Consider the following 21,159-nt stretch of genomic DNA (forward strand, 5'->3'; position numbering starts at 1 on the left):
GTATTTTGACCAAACTTGGTGTGTATTCATTGATTTGTTCCAGAAGTTGGAGCCCTAAATCCAGATTTACATCTTAGCTTTACCATCTAGAAAGGACATAGACTCTGAAATTAGAGGGTAATCTGTTAGTTGTAAAATGCTTTGAGGAACAACCGTGCTGTAGAAATGCAAGTTCCAGTGTTCTCTTTTACCTTTCTCATTTATGCATCCTTATTTGCAGTCCTTGTGGAGACGAAGTCCTGTCTTCACACTGAGGGCATCCTCCATCGTGTTGAGGCACCACCACCATGCTAAGTAGAATAGATTCAGACAGACCTAGCAACGCAAAATTGGGCATCCATGAGGTGCTCTGGGATATCAGCAGCAACAGCATTGTACTCCATCTGTAATCTTATGGCCCAGCATGTCCTTCACTTCACCATTATCATCAAGCCACGAGACTAACCCAGCTTCAATGAGGAGTTTGCTACGAGCAGCACCAGACATACCGCAAAATGAGGTGCCAACCTGGTGAAGCTACAACACAGCACTGCATGCATGCTTTTTATTATTCTTTCATGGGATGTGGGCATCGCTGGCAAGGCCAGCATTTGTTGCCCATCCCTAATTACCCTTGACAACTGAGTAGCTTGCTAGGCCATTTCAGAGGGCAGTTAAGAGTCAACCACATTGTTGTGGGTCTGGAGTTACATGTAGGCCAGACCAGCTAAGGACGGCAGATTTCCTTCCCTAAAGGGCATTAGTGAACCGGATGCTAAACAGCAGAAGCAGCATGCTATAGACAGAGCTCAGTGATCCCACAGCCTACAGATCATGCCACATCCAGTTGTGCATGGTGGTGGACAATTTAAAAAAACTGACAGGAAGAGGAGGCTCCATAAACATCCCCATCCTCATGATGGTGGAGCTCAGCACAAGTGCAAAAGACAAGGCATTTGCAACCAGCATCAGCTAGAAGTGCTGAGTGGATGATTCATCTCGGCATCCACCCAAGGTTCCCATTATCACAGAAGCCAGTCTTCAGCCAATTCGGTTCACTCCATGTGATATACAAGAAATGGTTGAGTGTACTAGATACAGCAAAGGCTACATGTCCTGACAACTTCCCATTGTAGTGCTGAAGACTTGTTCTCCAGCACGAGCCCTGCCTCTAACCAAGCTGTTGCAGTACATCGACAACACTGTCACCTGCCCACCAAAATGGATAAGGATAATTACCCAGCACTGTCCTGTCCACAAAAAGCAGGACAAATCCAATCCCGCCTATTACTGTCCCATTAGTGTGCTGTCAATCATCACTGAAGTGCTGCAAGGTGTTGTCGATAGTACGATGAAGTGGCACACTCACCAATATCCTGTTCACTGATGCTTAGTGTGGGTTCCACCGGGACCACTTGGCACCATGGCTCATTACAGTCTTGTTCCAAACATGGATAAAGAATTGAATTCCAGAGGTAAGGTGAGAGTGACTACCCTTGATCCCAAGGCAGCACTTGAATGAGTGTGGCATCAAGGCATCCGAGTAAAATTGAAGTCATTGGGAATCGGGGAAAACTCTCCACTGGCTGTAGTCATACCTAACACAAAAGAAGATGGTTGTGATTGTTGGGGACCAATCATCTCAATTCCAGGATATCACTACAGAGGTTCCTCAGAATAGTGTCCTTGGCCCAACCTTCTTTAGCTGCTTCATCCTTCATCATAAGGTTAGAAGAAGAGACATTTGGTGATTGCAGTGTTCAGTTCCATTTGCAACAGAAAATGAAGCAGTCTATGAAGCAAGACCTGGACAAATTCGGGCTTGAGCTGTCAGGTGGCAAGTAACATTTGTGCCACACAAGTGCCAGGCAATGATCATCTCTAACAAGAGAGAACGTAACCACCTCCCCTTGATGTTCAATGGCATTACCATCACCAAATACCCCTACTATCATCATCCTAGAAGTCACCAGTGACCAGAAACTTAACTGGATCAGCCACGTGAATACTGTGGCTACAAGAGAGGTCAGAGGCTGAATGTTCTGTAGTGAAAGATCACCTTTTGACTCCCCAAAGCCTTTCCACCATCTCCAAGGTTCAAGGCAAGAGTGTGATGGAATACTCTCCACTTGCCTGGATGAGGGAAACTCCAACAACACTCAAGAAATTTCACATCATCCAGAACTAAGCAGCCTGCTTGATTGGCACCCCATCCACCACCTGATACATTCACGTCACCATTGGTGCACTGTGGCAGCAGTGTGTACCATCTACAAAATGCACTGCCACAACTCACCAAGGCTTCTTCGACAGCATCTCCCAAGCCCGCAACCTCAAAGGGAAAAGGCAGCAGTGCATGTGAACACCAACTGCAAATTCCCCTCTAAGTCACACACTATCTCCTGACTTGGAAATTTATCGCCTTTCCGTTGCTGGGTCAAAATCCTGGAACTCTCTCTAACAGCACTGAGGGAGTACCTTTAACACAGACTTCAGCACTTCAAGAAGGTGGCTTACCACAGCGTTCTCCAGGGCAACTAGGGATGGGCAATAAATGCTGGCTTTGCCAGTGATGCCCCCTTCCCATGAATGAATAAAAAAATCTTTACTTTTCTAAACGTATTGCTACTTCTGTTTCAGGTCGTTTACCCAAAATCAGATGATCAACGAGCTAGATTACAGGAAGCCTGTAAGGATATCGTTCTGTTCAAAAGTCTTGACCAGGTGAGTTAGTCATAATTTATCATGCTTATCTTGGTTTTATGTGATGGTCTGAGCTCTGAGTAAATCTCAGCTGTTTATCCATATGCAATTTTGAGGATATTTTGTGATATTTACGAACCTTTCGCATGGCACGGGCTGATTGCACCACATACTGCATGCAGATCAGGAGCTGAGACACCCGAGCTTGAATTGGGACTTAGCTACCGACGCATCCCACCCAAATGGAAATATGCCAACCTCAACTATGTTGGAAATACTTTGAGGCACCTTAATGATGAGAGAAGAGGAATTGGTAGTGTTCCATATAGGGTTTCACTTTAATAGTCTCTCAGCGTTTGCTGTTCAGTGGCAGATGAGTGGACCAAGTGTCATGTATCCAAATTTGCTGATTGGACAAGAAGATGAGTATAATGTGCCAACATTTAGTGTCCTCATATTGCACCAGAATTCAGTGTTAGATTTATCATCAGAAATGATTATTGTTTGAAATACGTTCTTTTGTAATGTGCCAACAGTTTGCTGTGCAAATGCACATAACATTATATAAATTATGCCTATCAAAGGTAAAAACTATATTTAAGTAAGTACGTGAGGACACACAATAATGTTTGTGATTTGGGTACTTGAGTGAAAACAGAAAATACTATATTTGGGATAAAGGAGGTATTGCATCAAGATCTGTGTTTCTTTCCGATTCCTTCACCACCATAATCATTTATTTATATTGTAATGTAACTTCAAGTCTCCTCTTAATTTATTCCTGTTGAACATGTCTATTTCTAATGGTGATGGTTAAACACCATACTGTAAGCTTGAATGAAACCAAAGGAGGTGGATGTGGGAGAGTGCTCCAGGGGTTCGGGGGAAGGAAAGGAGTTTGTCTGTTTATGCTGGTGATGGTGATTTTTCTTGGCTGCTGCTAAAACTGCCCTCATAACATTATTCTATGTCATAACATTGTGATTTTATCAAACAGGAGAAAGCTTCTGTAGTAATTCTGTTTCATAAATGGGGGCATGGTAGCCTATAGACACAGGACGTTGAAATATTAGTTGAGCATTCACTTTTATGACTGAAAAAGAGATAAATCTGCTGAGATTGCATGTTGTGTTTGATTGGGAAAATGAGATCCCACTGCGTTCAACACTGACTGACTACTAAATGTAATCATTTCGATCATGCAGAAGACCTATTTAGAGTTCCTGGTTATGAATGATTTAAGGTCTGTTTTAGACTTGGTTTGTGTGCAACTTCTAGTTTGTGTTTGAGTTTGTCACAAAGTGCTAGCATTACATTGTACTTACTTTCCAGAAGAGAAGTAATATCTAGTAAATACCAACACAAAGTGTAATTTTATGTATGTAATTTGATGTGGTTATGAAGTTGAATTTCTGTCTGATGATTATCTTTTGGTATATCAACCCTTCGGTTTTGAAGTACATTCGGAACAAGATTATAATGATAATGATTTCTTCACAGGAAATTACAGAATCTTTGCAGAGAAGCATATGAAAAATGAGACCAGTTGTCTGTTTTAGAGATGATCAGTTGTCTCCATGTACGTTGATATAATTCATTCATCCAAGGATAATGTAGTTTAGATAAATGTTTTTGTATACTGGCACTGATGTTATAATTTTTTTTTTGCAGTTTCAACTGTATGAGTTGATAGTAAGTGTGCTGCTTTGAGGCAGTGAAAACACCAATCTGCTAACAATCTGAAGAAAGCAAAGTAATTTTATTTGTATAATTTCTGTCTTGCTCTGTGTCCCTCACACCCCATCCCATGGAAGCATTGATGTTTTGGTAGTCCATTGTTGAACAAGCACTCTCTGTTATCTAACTCAAGTGCTCAATTCTTTCCTTATGCACCCTCTGTAAACTGGAGCTCATCCAAAGTTCTAACTCTCACCAAGGACTATTCACCATATAGCCCTGTGCTTGCTGACCTATATTGCCTCAATTTTAAAATGGCATCTAGTTTTCAGATCTCTCCATGTCCTCATCCCTTCCTATCTCTGTCACTTCTTCCAGCCCTAGAAGCCTCGAAGATCTCTGTGCTCCTCTAATTCTGGCCTCTTTTTTTTTATTCATGGGATGTGGGCGTCGCTGGCTAGGCCAGCATTTATTGCCCATCCCTAATTGCCCTTGAGAAGATGGTGCTGAACTGCCTTCTTGAACCACTGCACTCCATGTGAGGTAGGTACACCCACAGTATTGTCAGGAAGGAAGTTCCAAGATTTCGACCTACCGACAGTGAAGGAACAGCAATATCGTTCCAAGTCAGGATGGTGTGTGACTTGGAGGGGAACTTGCAGGTGGTGGTGTTCCCATGCATTTGCTGCCCTTGTCCTTCTAGTTGGTAGTGGTCGTGGGTTTGTAAGGTACTGTCTAAGGAGCCTTGGTGCATTGCTGCAGTGCATCTTGTAGATGGTGTACACTGCTGCCATTGTGTGCCGGTGGTGGAGGGACTGAATATTTTTGGATGGGGTGCCAATCAAGCAGGCTGCTTTGTCCTGGATGGTGTTGAGCTTCTTGAGTGTTGTTGGAGCTGCACCCATCCAGGCAAGTGGAGAGTATTCCGTCACACTCCTAATTTGTGCTTTGTAGATGGTGGACAGGCTTTGAGGAGTGAAGAGGTGAGTTACTCGCCGCAGGATTCCTAGCCTCTGACCTGCTCTTGTAACCATGGTATTTATATGGCTACTCCAGTTCAGTTTCTGGTCAATGGTAACCCCTAGGATGTTGATAGTGAGGGATTCAGTGAGCGTAATGCTATTGAATGTCAAGGGTAAATGGTTAGATTCCCTCTTGTTGGCGATGGTCATTGCCTGGCAATTGCGTGGCGCAAATGTTACTTGCCACTTATCAGCCCAAGCCTGGATATTGTCCAGGTCTTGCTGCATTTCTACATGGACTGCTTCAGTATCTGAGGAGTTGCGAATGGTTCTGAACATTGTGCAATCATCAGTGAACATCCCCACTTCTAACCTTATGATTGAAGGAAGGTCATTGATGAAGCAGCTGAAGATGGTTGGGTCTAGGACACTCCCCTGAGAGGAACTCCTGCAGTGATGTCCTGGAGCTGAGATGATTGACCTCCAACAACCACAACCATCTTCCTTTGCGCTAGGTATGACTCCAACCAGCGCAGAGTTTTCCTCCAGATTCCCATTGACTCCAGTTTTGCCAGGGCTCCTTGATGCCATACTTGGTCAAATGCTGCCTTGATGTCAAGGGCAGTCACTCTCACCTCACCTCTGGAGTTCAGCTCTTTTGTCCATGTTTGAACCAAGGCTGTAATGAGGTCAGGAGCTGAGTGGCCCTGGCAGAACCCAAACTGAGCATCACTGAGCATGTTATTGCTAAGCAAGTGCCGCTTGATGGCACTGTCAGTGACACCTTCCATTACTTTACTGATGATTGAGAGTAGACTGATTGGGCGGTAATTGGCCGGGTTGGATTTGTCCTGCTTTTTGTGTACAGGACATACCTGGGCTATCTTCCACATTGCCGGGTAGATGCCAGTGTTGTAGCTGTACTGGAATAGCTTGGCTAGGGGCACGGCAAGTTCTGGAGCACAGGTCTTTAGTACTATTGCTGGAATATTGTCAGGGCCCATAGCTTTTGCAGTATCCAGTGCCATCAGTCATTTCTTGATATCAAGCGGAGTGAATCGAATTGGCTGAAGACTGGCATCTGTGATGCTGGGGACTTCAGGAAGAGGCCGAGAAGGATCATCAACTTCTTGGCATCTCCATTTCCTCGTGCCTTGAGCTGCCTTAGCCCTAAGCTCAGGAATTCCCTCCCTGCCTCTCTACCACTCCCCTTTTAAGACACTCCTTGAAACCTACCTCTTTGATCAAGCTTTTGGTTGCCTGTTCAAATAACTTCATATTGCTTGTTGGCAAATTTTGTTTAATGACATACCTGTGTATGGCGTTGGGGTGGTTTACAACATTACAGTTGCAATATAACTGCAAGTTGTTGCTGTTGTTGACAGTGACTGCTGGAAAGCTATTAGATCCATGAATTGCATCAGAGTTGAATCTAGCTGTGTCCACATGCGTGCACCATTTCCAGGGATTGCCAGATTGAGATTGGGAGTGGGTGCCCCAGCTGGTTTCTTTTATCTCTTGTTCCCAATCCAGAATTTTTGAGGCCAAAAGCAACACATCTTGAGCTGCAATTACTGGGATTGGCTAACCCAGCACAGATTGACATTTGAAACTTGGAGTTACCTGATCTGTGTGGCTCAGCCACTCATCTCTAAACCAGCTCAGCCACTAGGGATCAGTCTTTTTTTGTAACTGAAATTGGAGTACGCAATTTTAAAAAAATTTTGCCAAATAAGAATGCTGCCTTTAATTATGTGTGTGTATATAATATATATAGACACACATATGCATTCTTCTTATACTAAAATTTTGTGAATTAGCTGTAGCAGGTTTTGTGGAAAATATGGCTAGTTTAGCTTTGCATATTCAATGGAAGTCAGAATTGAAAACTTTTGGTTGAATCTTTTTGCACCTGAAAGTAAGCTCTATAAGCCAGGCAAAGTTGTTAAGTAACTTCATACAGTTTTTATTTCGAAGTATTCAGCCATTTGCCCAAGGTCACATTACTGGTGAATTAATTTTGTTAGCTAGTGACTTGCTGGAAACAGTTGGAGTATTGTGTTCATTAACATCACTTACTCTTTCATGTGGACTGCTTAAACATTATGCACTCCCATTGTCTTCACTGAGATAGAATAGCCGGATGTAATGATTCAGTGTCGTCTTACATGTTTTAAAGATTTGTACCAAAGATAGTAGTATGCAAAATGTCCCTTTCTGCCAAAAGTTTCAGAAAACATTCGGGCTGTAATTTTAAGAAAAATATTACAGTTCTTTGAAATTTAGTGCAGAAAATTAGCAAAAAAATATTTTTTGTCTTGTGCTGACTTTGTAGCAGGAAGGACCTACTGATATCTAATTTCCCTAAACTTCTTTTTGCACTGTTTACATCGGCAACAATGTGTGACTGCCGTGTGGAATTTCAAAACCTATTCAGAATAAGGTTGCGACTTCTGATTTGTCTTGCATTTACTTTGGGTACAAAATCATGCTTTGTGTATTTCAACTGGAAATAAAAGTGATATAGTATTTATCGAAAACATTTGTTCCAATTTTATCAGCACATCTACTGATACCGATAAATCCATAGGGCGCCTGGTCTTATGGAAATGGGACTTAGACCATGTATTATTTTTTTTTTTAGAGATACAGCACTGAAGCAGGCCCTTCGGCCCACCGAGTCTGTGCCGACCATCAACCACCCATTTATACTAATACTATACTAATTCCATATTCCTACCACGTCCCCACCAGTCCCTATATTTTTCTACCACCTACCTATCCTAGGGGTAATTTATAATGGCCAATTTACCTATCAACCTGCAAGTCTTTGGCATGTGGGAGGAAACCTGAGCACCCGGACGAAACCCACGCAGACACAGGGAGAACTTGCAAACTCCGCACAGGCAGTACGCAGAATTGAACCTGGGTCGCTGGAGCTGTGAGGCTGCGGTGCTAACCACTGCGCCACTGTGAAGCATGTTTCTCATGCTTCACGAGGGATCAGGTCTCTTGTGCGACTTAAGGTGGTATGACAGCATTGGAGGAGGAAGTTTACATTCAGAGTAAACTTTTTTTTAAAAAGTTTATTTTTGGCTGTAAGTAGGTTGATATCAACTGATCCTTTAGTGATGCAGAAAGAGGTATTCTTTTAGCCCTTTATTGCACCTTGTAGCAGTGAGATAAATGACCAGTTTTGGTGTATGAATTGGAGAAATGTAATCAGAATTTGGGAGATCCACATTCTTCTTCAGGTAATGCCAGGATGCTTAACGCCTACCTAATTTGGCAGGTGGCTTATTGAAAAGATGGTACATCTGACAATGCAGCATTTTGTGTGAGATCTTCTTCTTTGGCCTCCTTGTCTCGAGATACAATGGGTAAGCACCTGGAGGTGGTCAGTGGTTTGTGATGCAGCACCTGGAGTGGCTATGAAGGCCAATTCTAGAGTGACAGACTCTTCCACAGATGCTGCAGATAAAATTGGTTGTCGGGACTGTTACACAGTTGGCTCTCTCCTTGCGCTTCTGTCTTTTTCCCTGCCAACTGCTAAGTCTCTTCGACTCGCCACGCTTTAGCCCCGCCTTTATGGTTGCCCGCCAGCTCTGGCGATTACTGGCAACTGACTCCCACGACCTGTGATCAATGTCACAGGACTTCATGTCGCGTTTGCAGACGTCTTTAAAGCGGAGACAAGGACGGCTGGTTGGACTGCTATCAGTGACGAGCTCGCTGTACAATGTGTCCTAGGGGCTCCTGCCATCTTCCATGCGGCTCACATGGCCAAGCCATCTCAGACGCCGCTGGGTTAGTAGGGTGTATATGCTGGGGATGTTGGCCGCCTCGAGGACTTCTGTGTTGGAGATACGGTCCTGCCACCTGATGCCAAGGATTCTCCGGAGGCAGCGAAGATGGAATGAATTGAGACGTCGCTCTTGGCTGACGTACGTTGTCCAGGCCTCGCTGCCGTAGAGCAAGGTACTGAGGACGCAGGCTTGATATACTTGGACTTTTGTGTTCCGTGTCAGTGCGCCATTTTCCCACACTCTCGTGGCCAGTCTGGACATAGCAGAGGAAGCCTTTCCGATGCGCTTGTTGAAGTCTGCTTCGAGAGACAGCTTACTGGCGATAGTTGAGCCTAGGTAGGTGAACTCTTGAATCACTTCCAGAGTGTGGTCACCGATATTTATGGATGGGGCATTTCTGACATCCTGTCCCATGATGTTCATTTTCTTGAGGCTGATGGTTAGGCCAAATTCGGTGCAGGCTGCCGCAATCCAGTCGATGAGTCTCTGCAGACACTCTTCAGTGTGAGATGTTAATGCAGCATCGTCAGCAAAGAGGAGTTCCCTGATTAGGACTTTCGGTACTTTGGTCTTCGCTCTTAGACGGGCAAGGTTGAACAACCTGCCACCTGATCTTGTGTGGAGGAAAATTCCTTCTTCTGAAGACTTGAACGCATGTGAGAACAGCAGCGAGAAGAAGATCCCAAACAGTGTAGGTGCGAGAACACAGCCCTGTTTCACGCCACTCAGGATAGGAAAGGGGTCTGATGAGGTGCCGCTATGCTGAATTGTGCCTTTCATATTGTCATGGAATGAGGTGATGATACTTAGCTTTGGTGGGCATCCAATCTTTTTTAGTAGTCTGAAGAGACCACGTCTGCTGACGAGGTCAAAGGCTTTGGTGAGATCAATGAAAGCAACGTAGAGGGGCATCCGTTGTTTGCGGCATTTCTCCTGTACCTGGCGAAGGGAGAACAGCATGTCAATTGTGGATCTCTGCTCGAAAGCCACACTGTGCCTCAGGGTAGACACGCTCAGCCAGCATCTGGAGCCTGTTTAGAGCGACTCGAGCGAAGACTTTCCCCACTATGCTGAGCAGGGAGATTCCACGGTAGTTGTTGCAGTCACCGCGGTCACCCTTGTTCTTATAGAGGATGATGATATTGGCATCGCGCATGTCCTGTGGTACTGCTCCTCGTCCCAGCACAGGCAAAGCAGTTCGTACAGTGCTGAAAGTATAGCAGGCTTGGCACTCTTGATGATTTCAGGGGTAATGCCGTCCTTCCCAGCGGCTGTTCCACTGGCTAGAGAATCAATGGCATCACTGAGTTCCGATTTTGTTGGCTGTACGTCCAGCTCATCCATGACTGGCAGAGACAGGGCTGCATTGAGGGCGGTCTCAGTGACAACATTTTCCCTGGAGTACAATTCTAGGTAGTGTTCCACCCAGGGGTCCATTTGCTTGCGTTGGTCAGTGATTGTGTCCCCTGATTTAGATTTGAGGGGGGCGATCTTCTTGATGGTTGGCCCAAAAGCTCTCTTCATGCCATCATACATTCCTCTGATATTTCTGGTGTCAGAGGCCGGCTGAATATGACCGCATAGGTGTTGCCAGTAGTCATTTGCGCAGCGCCTGGCTGTTCTTTGTGCTGTGTTTCTGGCTGCTTTAAGTGCTACGGATGTTAACTCGCTGGGGGCTTTCTTGTAGTTCAGCAGTGCAATGCGCTTGGCGGCTATGACAGGTTCCAGCTCTTCAATGTGAGATTGAAACCAGTCTGCATTCCGCTTCACACGTTTGCCATAGGTGGTCATTGCTGAGTCATAGATGACGTCTCTGATGTGGGCCCACTTGGTCTCTGCATTCCCTGTGGGAGTGTTTTGAAGGGCTTTTTCAAGTGAATTTAGGAACTTACATAACAGCTGTGGATGAGAAATTCTGCTAGTGTTGATGCGCGGGCGGCCCTTCTGCTTGGAGTGATGCAGCTTCTTTGGTTTGAGGCTAACCTCGCTGCTCACCAGGGAGTGGTCGGTGTCGCAGTCCGCACTGTGGAAGCTGCATGTGATTTGAACGCTGGCTGTTTAAAGTGGCTCGCCTTGTGATGATGAGGTCCAGCTGGTGCCAACGACGTGATCTTGGGTGCCTCCAAGAAACCTGGTGACAGGGTTTACTGTGAAAGAACGAGTTGGTGATGCAGAGGTTATGATAAGTACACATCTCAAGCAGTCTCTGTCCATGCTCATTCATCCTACCAATGCCCTAGCGCCCAAGGCAGGAGGCCATGAGTCATGATTGGCCCCAACCCTGGCTTTAAAGTCCCCCAGCATGAACAGGTGTTGTGTGTTGGGGATACTACTAATGATATTATAGAGTTCCTCATAGAACTGGTCTTTAGCTTCAGGTGGGGGGCAGAGTGCTGGAGCATAGATGCTGAGTAGGTGTACTAGACCAGAGGCGGCGAACAGTCGGATGGACAGTATGCATTCCGAGCCATTTGAGGTTGGCTCTATCATGCTGAACCAAGAGTTTCTGATGGCAAAGCCCACTCCATGCTGTCGTGGTTCTTCAGGATCCATACCCTGCCAGAAGAAGGTGTAGTCTTGCTCTCTTAGAGGTCCGCTCGCAGGGAGGCGTGTCTCCTGAAGTGCTGCAAGGTCCACATTGAGTCTACTGAGCTCGTTGTTGATGATGGCGGTCTTCCGAGAATCGTTGATTTGTGTAAGGTTTTCCGACAGGCCAGGACACACAGTTCTGACATTCCAGGTTGCAAAACGAAGGGCTGGTACCTTCTTTCCTTTTTTGGTCGTGCTGTTTTTGGTGCGGTGTTACAGTCCACTTGTCGGGCAATGACTGTGAGCTCCAAGCACCCATTGAAGCAGGTGGACTGTGGTGGGACAGAACCTTACTGACCGGGGGCGGCCCGGTTTGAGGTGGGCGGTAGCTGTCCAGTGAGATGCGATGACCTCTCCCACCGACAAAGGCAACCCGTGGCGCCCAATCTCTATACCAATTGAGCTGGACTTATAACCTGTAACTGCTGCCTTCCGTGTTGATTTGGTCGCTGTGAGGCGACTATGGAGTGATCTCTCCATGGCGCATGCCTGGGCGGATGTATGGAGGTTGTGAGTTGCCCAAGCGTCAAAACCCCCCTCTCGGCCTTCCTGGTGGGGTCCAAAGGAGTGCAGAGCATGATATTTGGCACCGGTATGGCTGCAGGAACTGCCGGAAACATGCCAAAGTTGACACATGACCGCCTTCGGGGTTCCGCTTCAAATTTTCTTTTAGGGTTTACTCCCTTAGTCTTGGTCTCTACCGAGATGCCCACAAGGCAGTGGGGTTGTTGGGGCCCCTACACAGGGGTAGGTGGATGCTGGTGGGAGGAGGTGGGGGGAAGGGGGTGCGAGGGGGTGCTGCAAGGGGTAGGGGAGAGGGTTGCAGGGGAAGGGGGTGCGAGGGGAGGATGATGCGAGGGGGGTGGGGGGGAAGGGGGTGCAAGGGGGTGAACTGGGAGCCGTGGAGGGGGTGCAGGTAATCAAACATTTCATCAGCTCCCACCATTGTCCCTTTTTACAATGATGTACTGCTACTGGGATCAGGATCCAGGAGCCGAGCCGGAGTTGTGGGGAAAGTTTGTGTGGTGGCAGCGGCTTCCGCTCACTTGGCGACTTCGCTGTTTCCACACAAATTGTGTGAGATCTGAGCCCATAATTTTCTGACCCAGAGCATGCTTGTTTGCCTACTAATTTAGCCTAGGTGGTTTCCAGTCTGGCCTGAGTACTTATTAATTCACCTGTTCGCTCATTTACCGAGCCCAGGTGTTCCTGGGCTCATCTGCTCTGAGTTTCCACCCTGAGTACTTCTTAGCTTGGCCTGATCAGCCACTTGTTTGCCAATCTGTCTGCATACCTGCCTCCTCCAAGTGCTTGCTTGCTTATCTTCCCAACCTGCTTGTCTGGTTATTTCCCAGTCTGCAGAGAGGTGAAAGAAGAGAACTAATATCTCAACTTTTATTCATACATTGACGTTAACATATATAGTGTTCTAAGGTATTTTAAGAGTGTATTAGTAAGAGGAATGGAATTGTAAGCTAGAGAACGGTGATTGGAGGCTTGGATGAAAAGATGGGTTTTGAGAAGCTTTTCAAAGACGATAGAGAGGTAGAGAGGGTAGAGAGGGTGGAAGGGTTAAGGAGAGAGGTCCAGAGGGCTGGGGCTAGGTAGTTGAAAGAGAGGATGCCCACAAGGCCAGAGCTCAAAAACCCAGGAGGGAAAGAAAGCCTGGGATATGTTACAGGTGTAGGGTGAAAAAAGTTTACGAAAGGATTTGGAGATAGGAGCTGGATTTTACAGGCCCCTCCCAACATCAGGGGTGGTGGTGGTGGTGGTGGTGGTGGTGGTGGTGGTGGTGGTGGTGGACGGGGGTGGCAGAAAATGTCTCTGGGAGAGGCCTGCTATGGACTCGACGCCAGGAAGGCCTGGCCCGATATTGTCGGCGGTGGCGACGTCTTGTGACAGCAACACCCCCCCCCCCCCGGCTGATCGGCGACGGGACAAAAATTTAAATGTGTAAATTTAGTTAAATTAAAGAATTAAATAGTTACCCGCTTCCGCCGTCCATTCCAGTGCCATATTGGTGGTGGCGGCCGGCATTCCCACACCTTCGGATCTCCATTTGGAGATCCGGTGCGGGGCACTGGTGGGGAGGGGGGAGCAGGTAAGTATTTCAGTGCTGGGGGTGGGAGGGGTGTCAAATTAGTCTGATTGGTGGAGGGGATGGTGGGAAGGGGTTGAAGGTAAAGGTTTATAAACTTTGGAGTGGGGTGCGGGGGTGGGGCAAGGTCAGGTACACAAGGTAAGTATTTTGGAGGGGGAGAAGGCAAGGAATTAAAGGTACAGTTGCTGGGGAGGAGCTGGGAGAGGATCCAGATCAGAAAATTTATTTTTTTCAAAAAGACATCCCTTTAAAATTTAAGTTCTACTGTGGGGCTCAAAGCCCTTTAAAAATGGCATCGGCGCCTGAAGCTGTTGCCAGGGGCACACCGCCCGCCCCCTCCACATCATTTGCAGAGGGGTGAGGGGGTCCGCCTTGGACATTTAAATGAGCCACCGCGTTTAATATCGCGGCGGCTCTGCGGCAAGCGGTCCATACGTGGAGACCACCATAGTTTCCCAGTCGGCAGCGGCAATGTAAAATCCAGGCCGAGGATTTTAAAATAGATGTTTGGGGTCAAGGAGCTCGTGTAGGTCCATGAAGAAGAGAGTAATGAGCAAGTAGAGCTTTGTATAGGACAGATTATGAGCAACTGGATGTTGGACAAGGTCGTATAATGAAACCTGGCCAATTAGAAAGGTGCGCATTAGAACAATTGAGAATGAGGTGACAAAAACGCGAATAACTGTTTCAGTGGTGATGGTGGCAGGCAGTGTTACTAAGGAAAAAGTAAGTGATTTTGGTGCCTGAAGATTTGGGGCTTGGAGCTCTTCTCAGGTTCAAACAGAATGTAAAGTTTATGCTTAATCTTTTTCAGCCTGGCTGTGGAGGGTGAAACTCGTGTTTGAAGAAATATTTATGGCAGGCACCAAGAACAATGGCTTTACTCTTCTGACATTTGCCTGAAGGAAGTTGTGACTTATCTAGGCTTGCTGTCAGACAGGCAAGCGACCTAGTCCTCCCCAGAACCAAGGCAACAACCTACTGAGCGTTTTCAGCCCCAGCAAACCCAAATCCCGTTCTCCAGCATTACCCCTTGGCGGATGAGGCCTCAGTTTAACGTCTTATCCGAAAGGCAGCATATCCGACAGTTCTTTTTTTTTTCATTCTTTTGGGCCTCCTTATCTCGAGAGACAATGGATACGCGCCTGGAGGTGGTCAGTGGTTTGTGAAGCAGCGCCTGGAGTGGCTATAAAGGCCAATTCTAGAGTGACAGGCTCTTCCACAGGTGCTGCAGAGAAATTTGTTTGTCGGGGCTGTTGCACAGTTGGCTCTCCCCTTGCGCCGCTGTCTTTTTTCCTGCCAACTACTAAGTCTCTTCAACTCGCCACATTTTAGCCCCGTCTTTATGGCTGCCCGCCAGCTCTGGCGAACGCTGGCAACTGACTCCCACGACTTGTGATCAATGTCACAGGATTTCATGTCGCGTTTGTAGATGTCTTTAAAGCGGAGACGTGGACAGTCCGACAGTACTGCACAATTATCCGCCTAGATTATGTGCTTAGCTAAGAGGAACTTTGAAGTGAGCATGGATTGACTCTTTGGAAGGCACAGTTAGAGCATGAAATAATAATGAGAAAGAGTTGGACAGAGTGACAAAGATACACCGATAAGAAATGTGCGACAGCTATGCAGAGAGAGATAAAGGGTGGAAGACACAAAGTAGGCCACGAAGGATTGAAAAGAGAAGGAAGCATAGAGTCAGTTATAGGAAAAGGGAGCATTGCTCAGAACAATGCCATGAAGATGAATGATATAATAAATTGTATGTTACATTTATTGAAAGGGGAATTGAATGCAAAAGTAGGGCGGTTATGCTTCAGTTATACAGGGCATTGGTGAGACCACATCTGGAGTACTGTATACAGTATTGGTCTCCTTTATTTAAGGAAGGATGTAAATGTGTTGGAAGCAGTTCAGAGAAGGTTTCCTAGACTAATATCTGGGATATGAGGGTTGTCTTATGAGGAAAGGTTGGACAGGCTAAGCTTGTATCCACTGGAGTTTAGAAGAGTAAGAGGCGACTTGATTAAAACATATAAGATCCTGAGGGGAGTTGACAGGGTGGATGTGGAAAGGATGTTTCCCCTTGTAGGAAAATTTAGAACTTGGGGTCACGTTTTTTAAAAAAAAGGGATCACCCATTTAAGACAGAAATGAGGAGAAATTTTTTCTCAGAGGGTCGTGAATCTTTGGAACGCTGTTACTCAAAAGACGGTGGAAGCAGAGTCTTTGAATATTTTTAAGGCAGAGGTAGATAGATTCTTGATAGACAAGGAGGGTGAAAGGTTACCGGGTGTAGGCAGGAATGTGGAGTTGAGGTTATAGTCAGATCAACCATGATCTTATTGAATGGCAGAACAGGCTCGAGGGGCTGAGTGGCCTATTCCTGCTCCTAATTCGTATGTTCGTATGTACTTGGTATGACACTACTTTCATTATAAAATGACTTGTTTCCAACTTTTCCATGAACTATTCAGTGGGAGATATACATGCTCTCTTTTTTCTTTCTCTTTCTGTCTCTATATTGCATTTCACAGTGGCACAATCTTGTTGCATCTGAAATAAAATCCAGTTCTGTTAGATTTTTCTGACCCAGAATCAGTAATTTACAAACAGATACAACATAGAGTGAGCTCAAGAATTCACAAATAGCTGTATTTACCTGAAACAAAAACAAGAAATGCTGGATTCACTCAGCAGGTCTGGCAGCATCTGTGGAAAGAGAAGCAGAGTTAACGTTTCGGGTCAGTGACCCTTCTTCGGAACTGACAAATATTAGAAAAGTCACAGATTATAAACAAGTGAGGTGGGGGTTGGGCAAGAGATAACAAAGGAGAAGGTGCAGATTGGACCAGGCCACATAGCTGACCAAAAGGTCACGGAGCAAAGGCAAACAATATGTTAATGGTGTGTTGAAAGACAAAGCATTAGTACAGATTAGGTGTGAATATACTGAATATTGAACATCAGCAAGTGCAAACCTGAAGAAAAACAACCTGAAAAAAACAGTGGGTAAGCAAACTGAACAAACTAAGATGAAATGAAATAAATGCAAAAAAAGATTGTAAAAAATGTAGAAAGGAATGCAAAAAAAAAAAGGAAGAAAAAATAACTAAAAATGACTAAAAATGAAAGTAAAGTGGGGGGCTGTCATGCTCTGAAATTATTGAACTCAATGTTCAGTCCGGCAGGCTGTAGTGTGCCTAATCGGTAGATGAGATGCTGTTCCTCGAGCTTGCGTTGATGTTCACTGGAACACTGCAGCAATCCCAGGACAGAGATGTGAGCATGAGAGCAGGGGGGAGTGTTGAAATGGCAAGCAACCGGAAGCTCAGGGTCCTGCTTGCGGACTGAGCGGAGAAGTCAGATTTCCAGCATCCGCAGTATTTTGCTTTTATTTTAGTGTATTTACCTGAACTTGCCTATTTAGACTGCTTATGCAGAGTGAATACTTGCAAACTGCTCTGAGTGGGACAGACCAGGTTAAACATAGTTTCATCTTTGCAACTAAACATCAGTCATGCTCTACGCCACAGACTACTCGTCGGCAACCTAAAGAGATTTGTTAAATGAAGTGCAGACTAAATTCAGGCCTGATTAAGGTCATCTGGATTGTTTTGTTGAGAAGCTGTGATAATACCGTTGAACCAATTGTCAGTGTCGTATTCAAGTAATTTCCTAATGGCTTTGGTAATGCACATCTTATTATTGGCCTCAGTTGGCTGCATTGTCATCACATCATGCTAAACCAGAATAATTAAAGACGAGAGGCCAACAATAATCTTATTTTAATCCTCTTTAATTAAATTTGCTTTTGAAGCAATTATTTCTTTGGGTACTGTATAAATTCTTCAGGCCAAAGTTAAGCATAGGCCCAGTAGCTACATCTAGTAGAGTACTTATTATAACTTGCATTAAGGGCAATTGTAACGCACAGGGAAAGTTGCAATACAGCAGTCTGAACTCTGACATGATAAGTTAACTTGCTGTATATGACAGAAGTTAATTGACCTACTCTGCAGCTATCTTCTGTACATGTTTTGGTTTCTCAGTTGAGACCATAGTGCAGTGTTAAAATGCCATTCTCAAACAATCTTTATTTACTTTAAAAAAAAAAATGTTTTTTTATTCATTTCATGGGATGTGGGCGTCGCTGGCCAGGCCAGCATTTATTGCGTATCTCTCATTGCCCATGAGAAGGTGGTGGTGAGCCGCCTTCTTGAACCGCTGTAGTCCATGTGGGGTAGGTACACCCACAGTGCCATTAGGAAGGGAGTTCCAGGATTTTGACCTAGTGACAGTGAAGGAATGGCGATATAGTTCCAAGTCAGGATGGTTTGTGGCTTGGAAGGGACCTTGCAGGTGGTGGTGTTCCCATGTATCTGCTGCCCTTGTCCTTCTAGGTGGTAGTGGTCACGGGTTTGGAAGGTGCTGCCTGAATAGCCTTGGTGCGTTGCTGCAGTGCATCTTGTAGATGGTATACACTGCTGCCACTGTGCTTCGGTGGTGGAGTGAGTGAATGTTTGTGGACGGGGTGCCAATCAAGTGGGCTGCTTTGTCCTGGATGGTGTTGAGCTTCTTGAGTGTTGTTGGAGCTGCACCCATTCAGGCAAGTGGAGAGTATTCCATCATACTCCTGACTTGTGCCTTATAGATGCTGGACAGACTTTGGGGAGTCAGGAGGTGAGTTACTCGCCGCAGGATTCCTAGCCTAAAGGCCTGCTACCTGACCTGAACCCGAGGGGACCTGACGACTTGTGTCGGGTTCGGGTCGGGTCACTCTTCCGGGTCTGGCTTTGGGGCTCAAGTTGGGTCAGGCCCGGGTCGGACACACACAGCAAGAATTGCAGTTAAGAGTTAAAAGTAAAAAACCTACCTGAGCTGGGAGTGTGGGACGTCAAGGAGGGAAACTGAGTCTGCGCCGTGAGCGTCTCTATGTCATCATCACACTCATGCTACAGCTTCCTGAAGAGTGGGAGTCACATGGTAAGTAAAGGGAGCATTCCGGTGGTTGTGTCGGGCTCAGGTCGGGTTGGGCATGGGAACATTTGGAGGGACTCGGGCCAGGTCGGGCTCGGGTCCGCTGTGGTCCTGTTGGGTTTGGATCGGGTTTCTCCCCCCTGATCTGAGCAGGCTTTATCCTAGCCTCTGACCTGCTCTTGTAGCCACGGTATTTATATGGCTACTCCAGTTCAGTTTCTGGTCAATGGTAACCCCCAGGATGTTGATGGTGGGGGATTCAGCAATCATAATGCTGTTGATGTCAAGGGGAGGTGGTTAGATTCCCTCTTGTTGGAGGTGGTCATTGCCTGGCAATTGTGTGGCACGAATGTTACTTGCTACTTATCAGCCCAAGCCTGGATATTGTCCAGGGGGTCTTGTGTTTCTACACGGACTGCTTCAGTATCTGAGGAATCGCGAATGGTTCTGAACATTGTGTAATCGTCAGCGAACATCCCCACTTCTAACCTTATGATTGAAGGAAGGTCATTGATGAAGCAGCTGAAGATGGTTGGGTCTAGGACATTCCCCTGAGAGGAACTCCTGCAGTGATACCCTGCAGCTGAAATGATTGACCTTCAATAACCACAAACATCTTCTTTTGCACTAGGTACAATTCCAACCAGCGGAGAGTTTTCCTCCTGATTCCCATTGACTCCAGTTTTGCTAGGGCTCCTCAATGCCATACTTGGTCAAATGCTACCTTGATGTTAAGGGCAGTCACTCTCACCTCACCTCTGGAGTTCAGCTCTTTTGTCCATGTTTGAACCAAGGCTGTAATGAGGTCAGGAGTTGAGTGGCCCTGGCGGAACCCAAACTGAGCGTCACTGAGCATGTTATTGCAGAGCAAGTGCCGCTTGATAGCGCTGCCAGTGACACCTTCCATCACTTTACTGATGATCAAGGGAAGACTGATTGGGCGATAATTGGCTGGGTTGGATTTGCCCTGCTTTTTGTGTACAGGACATAGCTGGACAATTTTCCACATTTTCAGTTAGATGCCAGTGTTGTAGCTATACTGAAACAGCTTGGCTCGGGGCACGGCAAGTTCTGGAGCACAGGTCTTCAGTACAATTGCCAGAATGTTGTCTGGGCCCCTAGCCTTTGCAGTATCCAGTGCCTTCAGTTGTTTCTTGATATCATGTAGGGTGAATCGAATTGGCTGAAGACTGGCATCTGTGAAGCTGGGGATCAGGAGGAGGCCGACATGGATCATCAACTCAGCACTTCTGGCTGAAGGTCGTTGCAAATGCTTGGGACAGATTAAGGGAAAACTCAAAACAATAAAATTCCTTTTATAGACATTGTAAATGCTTCTGAATTCTTGCTGTCACCTCTGTCTTTAGGCAGATTAATTTACATTTAAAACATTAATGCATTAGTACTATAGGCAGAGCCATGATTTAACTGGATAAATTTCACTTTATTTCACAGAGCAATCCATACTGCTTTCCAAAGTGGTAGGTCTGGATTTTTCTTTCCAAGGAAGACGGCCTCTTTGGCATAGCTATCACTCTACACTTACATTTATATCGTTACATGCAAGGGGTAGTGATCCAAGCTATAACACTATGTACAGTATGCAAAATGTTTAAATGCAGCTGCTGTAGCCCTTGTATCCTCAGCATAATTGTGGTGGTTATAAGTGCTGGAAACTACTGTGATGTTGCTCTGGTTTTAATCTTGGTAGAAAGTGGCAAGCAAGCAACATCTTTCTATTCTAGAGGTTGAATGTGGCATGGAAACGTTTATCATCACCAGTCTTGTGTGGCTTTTGGATGATGCTACGTCCTAGTTTAAACTGGGTTTGTTCTTTTGCCAGTAGTTCATTTTGGCAGTAAGAACAAGGAGAGGCAAAATAAAGGCTACAATTCTAAAGGGGGTGTAGGAGCAGAGGGGGTGCATGTGTACAAATCATTAGAGGTGTCTGGGCAGGTTGAGAAAGTGGTAAATAAAGCATATGGCTTGGCTTTATAAGTACAGACATAGAGCACAAAAGCAAGGAAGTTCAGATTAACTTGTATAAAACCCTGTTTTGATTTCAACTGGAGTATTGTGTCCAGTTCTGGGCACCACACTTTAGGAAGGCACTGGAGAGGGTGCAGAAAAGATTCACGAGAATGGTTCCAGGGATGAGGAACTTTAGTTATATGGATAGATTGGAGAAGCTGTTCTCCAATCTGTTCTCCTTGGAGAAGAGAGGATAAAGAAATTTACTAGTTCAAAATGATAAGGGATCTGGTCAGAGTAGATAGGCAGAAGGATCGAGAACTAGAGGACTTGAGGGCACCAATTTAAGATGATTGGCAAAAGAAGCAATGACGATATGGTGAAAAACATT

The 21,159-nt window shown here is 45.7% G+C and overlaps 1 protein-coding gene across 1 annotated transcript in view; it reads left to right on the forward strand.

Annotated features, from left to right (window-relative positions):
- prkar2aa (protein kinase, cAMP-dependent, regulatory, type II, alpha A) overlaps positions 1 to 21,159 on the forward strand; it is a 403,140-nt gene that overhangs the window by 276,389 nt on the left and 105,592 nt on the right. The window contains exon 10 of the mRNA XM_068052117.1: positions 2,620 to 2,703. Coding sequence (XP_067908218.1) covers positions 2,620 to 2,703 — 84 coding nt within the window. The remainder of the gene's footprint in view (positions 1 to 2,619; positions 2,704 to 21,159) is intronic.

The sequence above is a fragment of the Heterodontus francisci genome, chromosome 19 (assembly GCF_036365525.1).
Source record: "Heterodontus francisci isolate sHetFra1 chromosome 19, sHetFra1.hap1, whole genome shotgun sequence".
Lineage (NCBI taxonomy): Eukaryota > Metazoa > Chordata > Chondrichthyes > Heterodontiformes > Heterodontidae > Heterodontus > Heterodontus francisci.